Genomic DNA, 18,499 nt, shown 5'->3' with positions numbered 1-18,499 from the left:
ATTTCAATGAAATTACATTGAACCAACGTGCAATAGACGTTGAATTGACATCTGTGCCCAGTGGCAATGCGCTTCGGTCGACAACGTTTGGTTTCATTGGGCTATTGTTTACATATTGTGCGTCACGTGCAATGCATCAGGCGATTGAAAATACAAGCGGCAGAACCTACCGGCGCCACAAAAAGTTGGGTAAACAACACTTTCATGTGGATATTTTACCTCCACTTCCTACCATCAAATGGACCAACAGCACGGATAACCGGTAATGTAAGTGTACATTTATTTTTATTCAACACTTGTAGACTCTTGCATCTTTTTTAGGGCGACTTCTTTCAGACTGAATATCCATGTGGTAACCATGGTAACAGTCTGATGTCACAGGCAACACTGATACCTGCTCCCACAGTCAAGAACAAGCCGGAGATAACCCACTGTGCACACTGGTTGAATAAACGTTGTTTCCACATTTCAATGAAATTACGTTGAACCAACGTGGAATAGATGTTGAATTGACGTCAGTGCCCAGTGAGAAAGCATTTAGAACGGAATAATTAGGACAAACTATTTCCAGGTCTTAACTGCTATTCCAACAAGCAGCTACATAAAAAGTTCATTTCATATCACAAAATTCCACATGTTCATTTATTATTTAATCTTCTTCAGTTGCTGTTATGGAATAGTCAATGGGCGCATGGACATGATGATTACAGAAGCTACAGTTGAAGTCGGAAGTTTACATTCACTTAGGTTGGTGTCATTAAAACTCGTTTTTCAACCACTCCACACATTTCTTGTTAACAAACTATAGTTTTGGCAAGTCGGTTAGGACATCTACTTTGTGCATGACACAAGTCATTGTGTTTACAGACAAATTATTTCACTTATAATTCACTGTATCATAATTCCAGTGGGTCAGAAGTTTACATACACTAAGTTGACTGTGCCTTTAAACAGCTTGGAAAATTCCTGAAAATGATGTCATGGCTTTAGAAGCTTCTGATAGGCTAATTGACATAATTTTAGTCAATTGGAGGTGTACCTGTGGATGTATTTCAAGGCCTACCTTCAAACTCAGTGCCTCTTTGCTTGACATCATGGGAAAATCAAAAGAAATCAGCCAAGACCTCAGAAAATACATTGTAGACCTCCACAAGTCTGGGTCATCCTTGGGAGCAATTTCCAAACGCCTGAAGGTACCACGTTCATCTGTACAAACAATAGTACACAAGTATAAACAAAATGGGACCACACAGACGTCATACCGCTCAGGAAGGAGACGCCTTCTGTCTCCTAGAGATGAACGTACTTTGGTGTGAAAAGTGCAAATCAATCCCAGAACAACAGCAAAGGACCCTGTGAAGATGCTGGAGGAAACAGGTACAAAATAATCTATATCCACAGTAAAACGAGTCCTATATCGACATAACCTGAAAGGCCGCTCAGAAAGGAAGATGCCACTGCTCTAAAACCGCCATAAAAAAGCCAGACTACGGTTTGCAACTGCACATGGGGACAAAGATCGTACTTTTTGGAGAAATGTCCTCTGGTCTGATGAAACAAATATAGAACTGTTTGGCCATAATAACCATTGTTATGTTTGGAGGAAAAAGGGGGCTGCTTGCATGCCGAAGAACACCATCCCAACTGTGAAGCACGGGGGTGGCAGCATCATGCTGTGGGGTTGCTTGGCTGCAGGAGGGACTGGTGCACTTCACAAAATAGATGGCATCATGAGGAAGGAACATTTTGTGGATATATTGAAGCAACATCTCAAGACATCAGTTAGGAAGTTAAAACTTGGTCGCAAATGGGTCTTCCAAATGGACAATGACCCCAAGCATACTTCCAAAGTTGTGGTAAAATGGCTTAAGGACAACAAAGTCAAGGTATTGGAGTGGCCATCACAAAGCCCTGACCTTAATCCTATAGAACATTTGTGGGAAGAACTGAAAAAGCGTGTTTGTGCAAGGAGGCCTACAGACCTGACTCAGTTACACCAGCTCTGTCAGGAGGAATGGGCCAAAATTCACCCAACTTATTGTGGGAAGCTTGTGGAAGGCTGCCCGAAACGTTTGACCCAAGTTAAACAATTTAAAGGCAATGCTACCAAATTCTAATTGAGTGTATGTAAACTTCTGACCTACTGGGAATGTGATGAAAGAAATAAAAACTGAAATAAATAATTCTCTCTACTATTATTCTGACATTTTACATTCGTAAAATAAAGAGTTGATCCTAACTGACCTAAGATATGGAATTCTTACTAGGATTAAATGTCAGGAATTGTGAAAAACTGAGTTTAAATGTATTTGGCTAAGGTGTATGTAAACTTCTGACTTCAACTCTAAATACTTTACACCACTGAGACCTAATGTGTCATGTTTCTGTTAATGAGCAAAAATTTACATTTGAATTAGTAGGCTCTCTATCATATACATTTTATTGAACCAAGATGGGTTTTTTAGAAAATCACAAGCACAAAATAAAGGTTTTTGCGCACCTTCTTTTCCGACTGCGGTGCTCTTCTTCCATTGAGGATTTGTAGTGTATCAATCCTATTTTCTGCTCTACAACTCTGTCCTCTAAAATAATTGGCTGCTAAAATCCAGAGCTGGGATGATGTTAATTTTGGATATGGGCTCTCACATTCCATACGCACATTTTCAAAACAGAATTTCATGACGAATATCCAGATCTGATTTCACTTACATACCAGGCTTCTGATGCACAGTATAAGGATACGTATTAAATCATAATAGTGTAGTATCAATGCCACGGTTTCATGTTGTGTGAGCTAAAACAATTGACTGATATATCAATGCAGCTCTTGCACTGTACATGCTTTGATATAGACATTTGATAAGGGATTAGTGATAATGCTCTCGTTCGTGATCTCAAGATCTAATGTAATAAGAAGTGCCTAAAACTATGTTACAGAAATGTGTTCCTCCGGAAATATTATATTCACGTATTAGAGAGCGCGAGAGAGAGTGAGAGCGAGAGTGTGTGTTGCGATAAAACCCTGGAGTCAAATGATTGAACTTTCAAACCTTCACGCTTTATTCCTTCAACTGTCTTTATCCAATGGAATCAGGGACATCATCATAATCTTCTAACAGTCACATTATCAGAAAGGTTTACAGTAATAAAAAGCTCATCATGGGTAATTTTCTTTAGAATGATAACGGTTACTTAGAACAAAAATAACAATTTCTACCAAAAATATTCAAACAATGTTAATATACAATAGTCATATATTTCCTTTGAAATATACATAGATTTGTTCAATTTGGATAGGTCATACTCCCTCTCTTTGCTTCATGATTTCCATGCGACAATTGATTCTCCACCACAAGCCACTGAAACATCAACTCTGATTAAAACATGTTTTACTCATATTTCCCCACTCTTTTCAGTTCAATGATTGTTGCCAGGAAACAAATAGGCTATGCAGCAAAGTAAGGAAACGTGAATTTGAGAGTAAGAGAAACTTGGCATTAGTAGGCCTCAGCAGTGATTTCAACCATCTCCGTTCAGAAAACAAGTTGGCTAAGTGCAGTATTTCAGTGAGAACAAACTTAGATGCACGACAAGAAGAAAAAACTGTTTCATAAAGAATACTCTTCGCTTTTTAAACTTTTCTTAGATAGTGATTTCGTTTTTTTGGTATACGTTCTTTCAGCACTGGCTTTCATAGAGTGAGAGCGAGAGAGGAACTCTCTCTTTGTTTCATCGTGGCGAGGCGACGAGAGGCTTGGCGCCCGCAAACAATGTTCCAGAATGCAACAGCACCGTGAGACTGAGGTTAGCGCGGCGGGTGGAGGGTCCCAATACTGCAGCCAGGTGCACTCCAGCTGTCCTGGTTGTGGCTCAGCAAGCAGTGACTGCTCTAAGCAGGGCGTTGGCTAGAAGGCAGCTCAGCAAGGCGGCCAGGCTGACGTAGGAGGCAGAGGCACCGCTGCAGCCCCTCTCTCCCTCGCAGAGCAGCTGCTCACACAGCACGCCCTTGTACTCCGGCAGACACAGACACTTCTGGTTCTGGAAGCAGGTGCCTCCATTCTGGCACAGCAGGAACTCATCATCGCATACATTGGCTACGAGAGGAGACAGGGAGGAGATGGAGAAAAAGGGGGGAGCAAACAAAGTGAATAGGATCAGTGTGACCACTGAATGCCTCAAGCCTAGAAACAGTACAGGACACCCTGAGAAAAGTGGTTTTGGCAACGGGTACAGTACATTATCAAGACACCTGTTCTGACCTTACCTGTACGGTTTACATTTTCTGTTGAATGACTGATTATACGGTAAAGCTTGCCAGATTGTTACACGACCTTGCGAAGGAGTCATAGAGCTCACTGTGCATTGATTATCATTCAATTGGCAAACTGCTCAACTTTACGCTACTGTTCTTAACATTACCTTTCATTTAACTTCGCCTTCACACACCCACACACCCCTACTTACGGGAGCAGCCTTGTCTCCAGCTGTATCCAGACAGGCAGTCCTCACACTTTGGCCCAGTGGAGCCATCTCTACACTGGCAGAACCCTGTGTCGTTGCAGCGAGCATGGAAGGATCCCAGCTGGTTACAATTACACTCTGCACAAAGGGATTAACAACACATTGCTGCTTTAGTGAGGGTAGAAATAAAGTATATCTAAGATCACTGCTCATCAATCTAGTTGAAATAGCAGTTTCACTAGCCCTGGTCACATGTACCTACATAAACAGGTCAGTGGTAGGCTATTGGTTTGATACTGACGATTCTATGAACATTTAATCTCTTTACATGAAGGAACAATGTAGGCGTTGTCAGTTTTTACTTGTTCCCTAAGGCATCTCTCTCAGCCTGAGGAAACTATGACAGTCTGAGGCGTTGCTTTACTATTTCTCTGTAATACCTGCTTCAAGCCATGTTCTCTAGTACATGTCTTGTTCTCTGCCTGAAGACTTTAGGCCCACTTCACAGCTGTATCTTATAACACTGGCACTGAATTCTGTGACAAACTTATTTGGATAAAATGTGTGTTTTAAGAGCTCAGCTGACGTCATTGTTTAATTATTGAGAAAAATGTACGTTTTGCCTAAGTGGAAACCGGTATGACAGGGTTGTGTTCATTTGGCACCGAACAGAAGAAACGTTGATTTTTGTTTTTGTTGCAAAACATTGTCTGTTGCATGTCCAAATGAACACAACCCAGTTGTGTGTGAGTGAGCCTCCAGTAGGTGTCAGTATGCCATTGTGTCATTCCTGCTCAGTACTGTGCTGTGGTAGTGCAATAGTATGTGTAGTGCTATTTGTTACTACATTGATGAATGGCTCTGATATTACTTTAAAGTAAACATAATAATGGGTTTAAAAAAGTTTGACTATTTATTATAAATGTACATAAAAATCAGTAATAAACTATTAAAACCCATTGGTTAAAATTGTGAAATTGTCATTTTCTTGCTTTCCAAATAAATAGTTTATAAATGCACCTGAATGTTGCATGTTGTTTAAAATTGTTGATTGTTAAATGACATTTTGGCACTGGCTGTATTCTTTAGGTGTACAGTTATTTTTTCACCTTACCCAATGATACATGGGGAGTGGAATAGGATGTATGGGCACCACCAAACACAATTCTAATATAGATAGCAAAAGATCTGTAAAAATACACTTAACCTACCCTTTACACTTGACCTCTTTAGAAAGGGCACCTTAATGTAAAGTGTTACATGTGCTGCTTTACAAACTTTGTAGGCTGATTAATTTAGATCTTGCAGATGTAATTGTAATTTTATAAAGGCTGCTATGGTATGAATGTTTATGTTTTCAAACCATTTCTAAATAAATTATCAGCTAGCTATGATGATTCTCTTTAGCTGTTAGTATGGTCAAAGGATCATGCTTTAATCCTGTTGAGCTAAAAGGGGTCATACAGGAGACACATAACAGAGATTTGCAGGTAATTCGTAGGGATTGAAGGCAATACACAATTATAATCTGTCTTGTTATGCCTTGATCAATGTCTTTATCAAACATTTTCCACTGTGCTTATCATTGTGTAATGTACATGGAGAAAGTCGACGGTAAAATGCTGTATGTGTGGACATGTCAGTGATGGATAAACTCTTCATAGTTGTTTATAGTGAGTGCGTTTAGGGTGGAGTTTGCGTGGTGAGACAGTGAGGAGAGATCCTAACTGACCTGTACAAACGTTCTCATCGTCCAGCTCGGCAGAGACATTCCGGAAGTATCCCAGTCGACAGTGCTGACAGTTCTGCCCCCTAGTGTTGTGTTTGCAGCTGACACAAGTCACGATGTTGATAAAGTCAATATAACTGCAGCGGTTCGAGTGGCCATAGCACTCGCAGTCTGACAGAGGGAAAGAGCAGAGTAGGGTTAGTACAGGGAATTGGAGGATGAGGAAGAGGAAGAGGAGGAGGAATGGAGTCCTTTTCAAACTCAGAGGTAGCACTCAAAGAGATTTAGGTACACCACATCTCTTTGAGTGTCGCTCATCATACAAAAGCCAAATAGGCAAGACATAGCAGGATCCATAGACCTGGAGTATGCAGAGTTCATAAACCAGTTCCTGACTTTGTCGACCAATAGGAAATCACTTGACCTCAATAAGCCCATATCTGCATTATTCAACCAGCTAACGATCAGGCCTCTGAGTACTGCACATTGATTTACCAAGAGGTAAAAAGTAATTAATGGTAGAGCAAATACACCAAATGTCAATTTAGTTTGCATTACATTCTTGATCAATTGATTAATTGATTTACAGCTAATTAAAATTGCTTTTTTTATTTGGATGTCATAATGGAGCTTATTATGCTTTAGGAGTGTGTTCCATTATACTACAAGAATCTGAATACAATTGTTTTTAATGCTAATTTACAAGACGATTTAGATGATTATAGTTTAGTTGTTTAATCAGGCATTGTGTTACATCTCTTTGTTTAGAGGGGATTCATTATTGACACAGTATTTTAAAGATGCTGCTGGTGACATATGAAGACCTGCTGTGCCACAGAGTAGAGGACTGGGATGGGGACAAGAACGCTTATCAAATATGAATGGGCCAATTACCCTACAGATTGTTGAAAGAATGGACACTATCTCACAAATGAATCCACAGTTAAAACAGTCATCCACACAAATGATACTGTAAAATCAGTCGAGACACAGACCCTATAGGTTCTGAGATTTCATTATAAGTTCACAATAAAAGGTAACGACAGTATTTCTATAAATGAAGGGGAAATAAGTTGCTTACCTTATGAAGCAAACAAAACCCAAACGTGAAAAATAAAAACACATGGAAAAAAACAAAAGACAAATTAATGAAGGAAAAACACTGGACAAACTTTGGTCCTTTTTCCACAGTTCTCTAGTCGAAACAGATTCAAAGCTTCAGTGTGGTAAATCATTTCTTACCTTGAAATTGGACGTATGCAACCTTAGACTGCCTGTATTTGGACCCACCAGGAATCAACAGTTTTACGACCGCTTGGGAAATAAAGCATCTATTTAACTGTATTATAGATAGTTCTAACATGCAATGTGTACAAGCCTCTACTTCACAGTGTCTGAAATATCATGGCTATTAAAATATAAAATTGATGCCAAAGGAACCCTGAAACACAATAGGGTGCCAACTGCTCAGACATCTTGCATGATTCACAGATAAAGACCTCACACATAAATAGTTATCAGCCATGGAAATCTACACATTAACACACAGTATTGTGTATTACTACAACGTTTAGTAATTCACAAAAAGTATAGATATTCACTCCTCTACCAGAACAACATCTCAGTCCCAATCAGACAATCCATCTCACCAGCAGTAAAATGCCTACCTGGGTTGTGTTTATTAGGTAACGCAACAATGTTTTTTTTAAACATTTTTTTCCGTTTAGTGCCTAATGAACACAACCCTGAAGTGATAGTAATCACAGTCCATAGCAAAGATTTGCAGTTTTCAATACTGGTTCAGCTACAGCTGATGAGTGGAGTCTGAGTGGTGACAGAATCACTCACACAATACTATGTGGCATATTCTGTACCACAGGATCCTTGTCAACAACAAAAATACATTAGCTGCTCTAGGTTTGACAAACACACAGACTACTCCTAATGCTTGTTAGCAGCCTGGTGCTTTGAGTCAATAGCCTCATGAAATCATGGATCAGGTATCCTACTGGGACACGGGCTCATCCAAAAATGTCTCAATGCTTTTCCGCTCCTATTTTGCCCATCAATTATCTATTTGCACTCTGACCCCCAGTGCGGATGTTTTCCTATAGCAACCAGGCGACTAACACTCCAACTTCAACCCCATTGAGTGAGTTCAGGAAATTCAACATGGATGGTTACCGACACCACTACACATTGAAATGCGAATGTAAAGGACATCAAGCTGCTTGCCTAGTGAGTACCACTTCCTCCTGATTCAGGCTCGAACCCAGGACCTCTGCCTTGCAAACAAACATGGCCGCCCTCCTGAAGCATCTTACCCAACTAGCTGTTTGGCAGCGCGAGTGGACACACTTCAGGCTGAGGTTTGAGTTTCACAGAGCCCAATCTGCTACCTTCACCCCCCAAACTCCCTCCACAGTGACCCCAGCATAGAGCTGAGCGCAACTGCAGATGCGAGTTATTTGGCACCATTGTAAAGGACTTCATGCTGCTTGCTTAACGAGCACCGCTTCCTCCTGATTCAGCTCATATCAAGGCTCAAACCCAGGACCTCTGCCTCGCAAACACACATGACTACCCTTCTGAAGTGTCTTACCCAGTCGCGCCACCAGAAAGCTAGCTGTTCAGCAGCGCAAGTGGAGACACTTCAGGCTGAGGAGTGAGTTTCACAGCTCGCCATCTGCTTCAATAACAGAGTTGAGTTGTTGGATCACACTAAACTATTTTTTAAATCTGACACAACTATCTTTTGTAGCACACACAACATACAATATAAATACTACTAGACTACTGTTAATCAATATACCTTTTTTCTCATAGTCTTTCATTTCAAAATCGTTTTTTTTTCCTTTCATTTTCTCTTCCTCTTTGCTTTCCCCTTTGGTTTCAGCTATGGGGGTAACTGTGTACACCAGAGAGATTGAGAGATCAGAAAAATAGCAACTTCAAACTTTTTACTCATTCTTTATTCATGTTGAATGAACCCTTAGATATTGTCTCAACCATTTGACGAAGCAATTAAGGCAACACCTCGTATGAAGGTCATAAAACCTTACTGACATGACCCTATTAGCAGCATATAGACTGCATACACAACTGTATATTAGAGGTTAACATTATGAATTCTAAATATACCACTGGGCAAAAACTGGTTAAATCAACGTTGGTTCCACGTCATTTTAGCAAAAATATTAAATGTCATGTTGCTGAATCAATATGGAAAACTGATTGGTTTTGCAAAAACTCATCAACGTAGGGGAATTTCATATTTTCTTCACCCAACTTTGAATCTAAATCCAATGACATGGTGAAATGTGTCGTTTATTTCAATTTCACGTTGAATTCACATTATTTGACAACTCAACCAAATTTAAATCAAAACTAGACGTTGAAATTACGTCTGTGCCCAGTGGGATGGTTCCTTCAATATTTGCAGTTTTACCATAGTTTACTGATGGAATATGCATAAACTTGTACATGGAAAAATAAAAGGGTATTGTTGCTATATCACAATGTACCTTTTTCCTCTTTAACCTTTTCTTCTTTAATTTCCACTTTCTCACTGCCCCCAGCATCAGGCATTGGAGCGGCAGCATCAGGAGCTGGTCCTGAATCAGGAGCTGAATCAACTGAATCAAGAGCTGGATCAACTGCATCAGAAGCTGGATCAACTGCATCAGAAGCTGGATCAACTGCATCAGAAGCTGGATCAACTACATCAGGGGCAGGTCCTGCATCAGGGGCTGGATCAACAGCATCATCAGGAGCTGGATCAACTGTATCAGGAAATGAATCAACTGAATCAGGAGCTGGATCAACTGAATCAGGAGCTGGATCAACTGAATCAGGAGCTGGTCCAACATCAGGAGCTGGATCAACTGAATCAGGAGCGGGTCCTACATCAGGAGCTGGATCAACTGAATCAGGAGCGGGTCCTACATCAGGAGCTGGGTCAACTGAATCAGGAGCGGGTCCTGCTTCAGGAGCTGGATCAACAGTATCAGGAGCTGGTCCTGCAGCAGGAGCTGGATCAACAGCCTCAGGAGCTGTTCCTGCATCAGGAGCTGGATCAACAGCACCAGGAGCTGGTCCTGCATCAGGAGCTGGTTCAACAGCCACAGGAGCTTGTCCTGCATCAGGAGATGGATCAACAGCCTCAGGAGCTGGTCCAGCATCAGGAGCTGGATCACCTGTGTCAGGAGATGGGGTAGCAGGATCAGGAGCTGCTGAAGATGTGTCTGGAGCTGTAGTAACTACATCAGGTGCCTGGGTAGCAGCATCAGATGTTGAGGTATCTGTGTCAGGGGATGGAGCAGCTGCCTCAGGCACTGATGCAAGTGTATCAGCAGCTAGGGGAGCAGCATCAGGTGCTGGAGTAGATTTGTCTGGAGCTTGGGTGATATCTCCATCCAGTGCACGGGAAAAAGGATCAGGTGCTGAGGAAACTGTGTCGGGAGGTGGAGGAACTGCTTGAGGTGTTGAAGTAGCTTCATCAGGTGGTGAGGTCAGTCCGTCAGATACTGAAGTAGCCACGTTAGAGGCGGGTGTATCTCCCTCAGATGCTGGAATAAATGTAGCATCAGGGGGTGAGGTAAATCCATCTGTTGGTGGTGTTACTACATCAGATGCTGGAGTAACTGTGTCCGATGCCAGAAAGGGCACACCAGATGTCGAAGTGAATACATCAGATGCTGAAGTAACAGTGCCAGATGTTGTGGTAAATATGTCAGATGTTGGAGTCATTGTGTCAAATATTATAGTACTTGTGTCAGATATAGTACTTGTGTCAGTTGTTGTAATACTTGTTAGAAATGTAGTACTTGTGTAAAATGTTGTGATACTTGTGTCTGATACTGCGGTAGTTGTGTCAAATGTTGATATACTTGTGTCAAATGTTGTGGTACTTATGTCAAATGTTGTAGTACTGGTGGCAGAAGGTGTACTACTAATGTCAAATAGTGTAGTACTTGTGTCAAATATTGTAGAACTTGTGTCAGATGTTATAGTACTTGTGTCAGATGCTGTAGTACTTGTTTCAGATGCTGTAGTACTTGTGTCAGATGTTGTAGTACTTGTGTCAGATGCTGTAGTACTTGTTTCAGATGTAGTACTTGTGTAAAATGTAGTACTTGTGTCAGATGTTGTAGTACTTGTGTCAGATGTTGTAGTACTTGTATCAGATGCTGTAGTACTGGTGTCAGAAGCTGTGGTACTGGTGTCAGAAGTCACTGTGTAAGAAGTTGTCATTGTGCTGTCAGGTGTGAGAGTAAATCCAACTGATGTTGGAGTGGTTGCATCAGAAGATGGTGTGACTGAATCAGATGTGGCATCAGCTGCATCAGATGATTGAGTAACTGCAATTGTGTACAGAAAAATCACACCAATCAGTTGTTAAGATGGCATACTAACCACTGCACCCTTATATTTATAATATTTTGATGTTGGCTGGCTGGCATTGTCTTGTGATATTTACAGCATTCAACTTTTCCCTATTTCAGTCAGTATCAGTAAAAATGGGATAACCCATGCCCTGATATCATCACATCCCCTGCATATGCCCTGTGGCTACTCCTCAAGGACAGGGCTCTGTGCCTCCATCCTGTTATGGTTTCATGTATCTATCTACTGTATCTATCTCCACAGGCTCCGTAACTTGCCTGGTTTGCTCTCCCTTACCACGACCTGTCTTCTCCCTGCTTGTGAAATATTTAGCAGCTGTTCATTCAATTGGTATTCAGAAATAGATCAGAAAGGCTTGAGCTTTGGCACCCAGCACAATATTGCTGGCTCGACCCTGTGCTCCAGAAAGAGATGATGCTACACAATGATAGCGTTTTTAATGATTTATCGCTCCTGGCTGCTGATTGTGTCCAGTGGCAGCACTTTCCTTGTGAACAGTGGATATCATCAGACCCTTGCTAGGCAGGAGGAAGGTGGTAAGAGGGCAACAAACAGAATGACCATTTGATTCAAAAGTAAAATGCCACAAAGCATGTTGGTGCCATTCTATTGCAGGTGATATGAAATGTTCTGTTGCATTCCTTTTCCAATCAAACATTCCTTAGGGAATCAAAGTAGGCAGTTTAATCTGTGTTCTGGAAAGCCCTGGGATAAACTCAACATGCTGCCAGATCCTGAGGGATAGTGAGCCTGCTGGGTATTTTATCTTCCAAACAAGAGAGTAGAAAACACTTGGACAACTTCTCACCTTTTGCCAAATGTCTCTGTCAATATAGACAAAAAAGCAGCATGGAATGATATCATGAGTTACCTTTTTATCATTGGTCCTCTCAAAGTATGCATTCCAACACCCCTATTCATTCCCACATTCAATGTCTCTTTATAGGTGGGGGTTACAATGTAGCATTTGTACAGTGAATACAACAGCAAGGTTATGTTCTAATACTCCCCTTGGTAGTATTAGAACAGACAGGGATCCCTAAAGTGTAAGTAGCCTAGCACATGGAGATGTTAAGTGGTCAGCATCATGGCCCTTATACCATACATTGCCTTCAGGACTACTTTAGCCCAGTAATCATGTTTAATCTCTTTACCCCAGTGCAACCTCTTGGGAGAGTAAGGCACTCTATGGCCTCCGGCAGTCCTGATTCACACTGGGAGGGGTTAATGGGGGTAAATATGACAGTCTACAAGCTTCTTTGGGTTTCGTCTGCCAAACAATGAAGATGTTTTGTTTCTCCTGCATGTCTCTCTTACACGTCTGTTTCAAGGACCCAGTGTGCCACTTGATTGTTCCCATTAAACCACAGTTTAATCTGCTGTTAACCCCTGCTCTCAGTTTTGCTTACAGGCAAGACGGTTTAAAACAGATGGTTTACAGACACAGATTATGCGTCGGACAAAGTGTTTTAGTAGGAGTAAGATCACAAACACTACTACAACACTGTGCTCAGTTCATCATTTGTATCCCGTCATTTATTGCTCTCATTTGTTGACACGGACGAAGCACAACGATCAACATTTCTATTATTACATCAATGTAAAAGTGCTAGTCAGTTATGACGTTGTATGGTATCATAACCAAGGTTTGCTTTGCTATTCTTATAGTCTCAAACGTTTGTAAAATGTACTAAAAGTCACAGAAAATCCATGTGACCATCGATATGTCCAAAGTGGATGTATTTCAAGAATAGTCTAACCAATATTCACACGTTTAGATCCCTGAACAATATCAGAAGACATTTGGAGAAAAAAGTATTATTTGAGGTGTTAAAGCTCATGTAGTGTAACGGTGAGAGGTCAGTCCTCTGGTGTTTCAGGGTACTTACCTTTCAGCTGCGCTCTCACTGTGGTTGTGGGGAGCTTTACCTCCATTGGGGGCGAGTTCACTGTGGTTAAGGATGGACTGTCTGTCTGGTCGGGATTGGCAGAGACTGGCACACTGTTTGACATACTGGCTGGAAGAGTGGCTGGTATAGTGGCTGGCACATAGGTTTGGTCTGTTGCCAGAAGCGGCACTTGAGGGAGCAATTGGAAAGCATTTACTGAGCTAGCAATGAGGTAATTTAGGTAATTGAGAGGTTTATTGCATTTTCACACCAATGCTCTCCAGATGTTGTCTAGCATCATAGACAAACATGCTGTACAGTGGGGAAAAAAAGTATTTAGTCAGCCACCAATTGTGCAAGTTCTCCCACTTAAAAAGACTATGACAGACAAATTGAGAAAAAAAATCCAGAAAATCACATTGTAGGATTTTTTATGAATTTATTTGCAAATTATGGTGGAAAATAAGTATTTGGTCACCTACAAACAAGCAAGATTTCTGGCTCTCACAAACCTGTAACTTCTTCTTTAAGAGGCTCCTCTGTCCTCCACTCGTTACCTGTATTAATGGCACCTGTTTGAACTTGTTATCAGTATAAAAGACACCTGTCCACAACCTCAAACAGTCACACTCCAAACTCCACTATGGCCAAGACCAAAGAGCTGTCAAAGGACACCAGAAACAAAATTGTAGACCTGCACCAGGCTGGGAAGACTGAATCTGCAATAGGTAAGCAGCTTGGTTTGAAGAAATCAACTGTAGGAGCAATTATTAGGAAATAGAAGACATACAAGACCACTGATAATCTCCCTCGATCTGGGGCTCCACGCAAGATCTCACCCAGTGGGGTCAAAATGATCACAAGAATGGTGAGCAAAAATCCCAGAACCACACGGGGGGACCTAGTGAATGACCTGCAGAGAGCTGGGACCAAAGTAACAAAGCCTACCATCAGTAACACACTACACCGCCAGGGACTCAAATCCTGCAGTACCAGACGTGTCCCCCTGCTTAAGCCAGTACATGTCCAGGCCCATCTGAAGTTTACCAAAAATAGAACTTTTTGGTAAAAACTCAACTCGTCATGTTTGGAGGACAAAGATTGCTGAGTTGCATCCAAAGAACACCATACCTACTGTGAAGCATGGGGGTGGAAACATCATGCTTTGGGGCTGTTTTTCTGCAAAGGGACCAGGACGACTGATCCGTGTAAAGGAAAGAATGAATGGGGCCATGTATCGTGAGATTTTGAGTGAAAACCTCCTTCCATCAGCAAGGGCATTGAAGATGAAACGTGGCTGGGTCTTTCAGCATGACAATGATCCCAAACACACCGCACGGGCAACGAAGGAGTGGCTTCGTAAGAAGCATTTCAAGGTCCTGGAGTGGCCTAGCCAGTCTCCAGATCTCAACCCCATAGAAAATCTTTGGAGGGGAGTTGAAAGTCCGTGTTGCCCAGCGACAGCCCCAAAACATCACTGCTCTAGAGGAGATCTGCATGGAGGAATGGGCCAAAATACCAGCAACAGTGTGTGAAAACCTTGTGAAGACTTACAGAAAACGTTTGGCCTGTGTCATTGCCAACAAAGGGTATATAACAAAGTATTGAGAAACTTTTGTTATTGACCAAATACTTATTTTCCACCATAATTTGCAAATAAATTCATTAAAAATCCTACAATGTGATTTTCTGGATTTTTTTCCTCATTTTGTCTGTCATAGTTGACGTGTACCTGTGATGAAAATTACAGGCCTCTCTCATCTTTTTAAGTGGGAGAACTTGCACAATTGGTGGCTGACTAAATACTTTTTTCCCCCACTGTATATACAGTCTTTTCTACAAAATATATTCTACAAATCCACTGAGACTAATCTAAGAGTGGGTACTAAAAGTACCCAGACTAAAATACTTTGCATTCATATACAGTTTGAGGTGATCAGACTTTACACATACTACTAGGTTACCTACTATCAAATGCCTAATGCCTAGTATTCATCTCACTAGTTTCCCACCTGGTGTGTCAGTGAGGGAGTCACTGAGCTGTGTGCTGGATGTGGGACCCACCACAGCTGTCACTATGTCAGTGAAGGTGGTGATGTCTATTTGGCACAGAAGATAATCGGGGTCATACAGTATCTCGTTAGGGTCTGACGTTTTGAAGTATTCTAACAATGAATGCTAGGCCTCTAACTAAAGGTACTAAAGGCTGAGAGACAGAAATACAGGCACACAGAAAAGCATGTACACACACATAAACACACACGCACGTGCACTTGTAAACACGCCTACACACACACACACACACACACACAATACGGGTTTCTTTGCTCTTGCCATATAACCAAATCATGTTTTCATTCTCCCGTATGCCCAATATTTAAATCATACTAATATTATGCAGCAACATGCATTAAGTGTGGAGTCTCCCTGTAGTGAGCGACTCTGCCTCCTCCTGTAGATGGGTGCATTGGGATTCAGTGGGGCGCACTTGGAACAGTGGGAGCTTTCCTGATGTCTGGCATGCTGATGTTTTATTCATTTAATGCTGCATCCCTCCCCAGTGGTTGATAATTAGCGCATGGCCAAAAGGACAAACTCCTAATTCAATCTTTGCATAAAAAGAGACCCTATTATCAGCCGGGACAGGTTTTTACACGCTGGGTACCACACATAACCTGCTTATGCATGTACTTTGGCACACTTGCTGGTGCATATCTTTGTGGCATCAATGTGGGGAATTGAAGTTGGTCATGTTCCACTTTCTTATTATCTGCATTTACATATCTGAATGTTTGTGCCAGAAGGAACATCATGGCTTTGTCAGGGTGCGGTATTAGTAATAAATGGCCATGTTGAAACCATATGAGTGCTGGAGGTGGATTTACCTTGGGTAAACTATCTGGGCTACATGGGACCCACATGTACACTACCGGTCAAAAGTTTTAGAACACCTACTCATTCAAGTGTTTTTCTTTATTTTTACTATTTTCTACATTGTAGAATAATAGTGAAGACATCAAAACTGTGAAATAACACATATGAAATCATGTAGTAACCAAAAAAGTGTTCAATATATTTTATATTTGAGATTCTTCAAATAGCCACCCTTTGCCTTGATGACAGCTTTGCACACTCTTGGCATTCTCTCAACCAGCTTCATGAGGTAGTCACCTGGAATGCATTTCAATTAACAGATGTGCCTTTTTAAAAGTTAATTTGTTGAATTTCTTTCATTCTTAATGTGTTTGAGCCAATCAGTCGTGTTATGACAAGGTCGGGGGGTATACAGAAGATAGCTCTATTTGGTAAAAGACCAAGTCCATATTATGGCAAGAACAGCTCAAATAAGCAAAGAGAAATGACAGTCCAACATTACTTTAAGACATGAAGGTCAGTCAATACGGAACATTTCAAGAACTTTGAACGTTTCTTCAAGTGCAGTCGCAAAAATCATCAAGCGCTATGATGAAATTGGCTCTCATGAGGACCGCCACAGGAATGGAAAACCCAGAGTTACCTCTGCTGCAAAGGCTAAGTTCATTAGAGTTACCAGCCTCAGAAATTGCAGCCCAAATAAATGCTTCACAGAGTTCAAGTAACAGACACATCTCAACATCAACTGTTCAAAGGAGACTGTGTAATTCAGGCCTTCATGGTCGACATGCTGCAAAAAAACAACTACCAAAGGACACCAATAAGAAGAAGAGACTTGCTTGGGCCAAGAAAAACGAGCAATGGACATTAGACAGGTGGAAATGTGTCCTTTGGTCTGGAGTCCAAATTGGAGATTTTTGGTTCCAACCGCCGTGTCTTTGTGAGATGCGGTGTGGATGAACGGATGATCTCTGCATGTGTATTTCCCACCGTAAAGCATGGAGGAGGAGGTGTTATGGTGTGGGGGTGCTTTGCTGGTGACACTGTTTGTGATTTATTTCGAATTCAAGGCACACTTAACCAGCATGGCTACCACAGCATTCTGCAGCGATACGCCATCCCATCTGGTTTGGGCTTAGTGGCACTATCATTTGTTTTTCAATAGGACAATGACTCAACACACCTCCAGGCTGTGTAAGAGCTATTTTACCAAGAATGAGAGTGATGGAGTGCTGCATCAGATGACCTGGCCTCCACAATCCCCCGACCTCAACCAAATTGAGATGGTTTGGGATGAGTCGGACCGCAGAGTGAAGGAAAAGCAGCCAACAAGTGCTCAGCATATGTGGGAACTCCTTCAAGACTGTTTGAAAAGCATTCCAGGTGATGCTGGTTGAGAGAATGCCAAGAGTGTGCAAAGCTGTCATCAAGGCAAAGGGTGGCTATTTGAAGAATCTCAAATATAAAATATATTTTGATTTTTGTTTAACATGTTTTTGGTTACTTCATGATTCCATATGTGTTATTTCATAGTTTTGATGTCTTCACTATTATTCAACAATGTAGAAAATAGTACAAATAAAGAAAAACCCTTGTAGGTGTTCTAAAACTTTTGACCGGTAGTGTATGTGGAGCAGAGGTGGGCTCTGAGGCAAGTCACGATGTCCTGCAGCTGTAGGGTAACATTACGTTTCGGAGGTTGGGACATGTACATCTTTCCACTAACCCCTCCCCTCTCCCCCTTTTACCATCTGCCACAATGGCCAACCAGTTCAGAGAAGGTTTCCCAGAGAAGATCTGTTCCCTGAAAGACAGCTTGATGGTGGAATTACACTGGTGTGTGTGTGTGTGTGTGTGTGTGCGTGTATGCGTGCGTGTGTATGCAACCCAGAGAAGCCTTGGGGTGGACATTGGTAGGTAATAATCATTGCCTGTTCATAATCATATTCATTATAATCTAAAAGTCTAAACTTTTCGTGAATTTGTTCTTAATTGACCTGCCTTGTAAAATGAAAAAAATAAAAATATGAAAAAGATCAGCCCTCCAGGTTGAGAAAAGGCTGCCTTTGTACTTTGGACAACCATTTTGATAAACAAGTAGGTGAGTGAGAATTGTCTAAAGAACAAGTCATGCTGAATA

The 18,499-nt window shown here is 41.4% G+C and overlaps 1 protein-coding gene across 5 annotated transcripts in view; it reads right to left on the bottom strand.

Moving 5' to 3' along the window:
* Positions 1-3,036: 3,036 nt before the first annotated feature.
* LOC121550199 (netrin-G2) overlaps positions 3,037-18,499 on the bottom strand; it is a 46,183-nt gene continuing 30,720 nt past the window's right edge. For 2 of the 5 annotated variants that reach the window (XM_041862338.2, XM_041862339.2), the window contains 8 exons: positions 15,498-15,584; positions 13,486-13,674; positions 9,715-11,550; positions 9,003-9,098; positions 7,433-7,504; positions 6,194-6,361; positions 4,465-4,599; positions 3,037-4,094 (listed from right to left, as the gene is read on the bottom strand). In XM_041862338.2, coding sequence (XP_041718272.2) covers positions 3,871-4,094; positions 4,465-4,599; positions 6,194-6,361; positions 7,433-7,504; positions 9,003-9,098; positions 9,715-11,550; positions 13,486-13,674; positions 15,498-15,584 — 2,807 coding nt within the window. In that variant the 3' untranslated portion in view covers positions 3,037-3,870. The remainder of the gene's footprint in view (positions 4,095-4,464; positions 4,600-6,193; positions 6,362-7,432; positions 7,505-9,002; positions 9,099-9,714; positions 11,551-13,485; positions 13,675-15,497; positions 15,585-18,499) is intronic. The other 3 variants (XM_041862341.2, XM_041862340.2, XM_041862342.1) reach the window with 3 other exon arrangements.

This window comes from Coregonus clupeaformis, chromosome 18, assembly GCF_020615455.1.
Source record: "Coregonus clupeaformis isolate EN_2021a chromosome 18, ASM2061545v1, whole genome shotgun sequence".
NCBI lineage: Eukaryota > Metazoa > Chordata > Actinopteri > Salmoniformes > Salmonidae > Coregonus > Coregonus clupeaformis.
The sequence above is the reverse complement of the archived record's forward strand: the minus strand, read 5'-3'. Positions and strand labels throughout refer to the sequence as shown.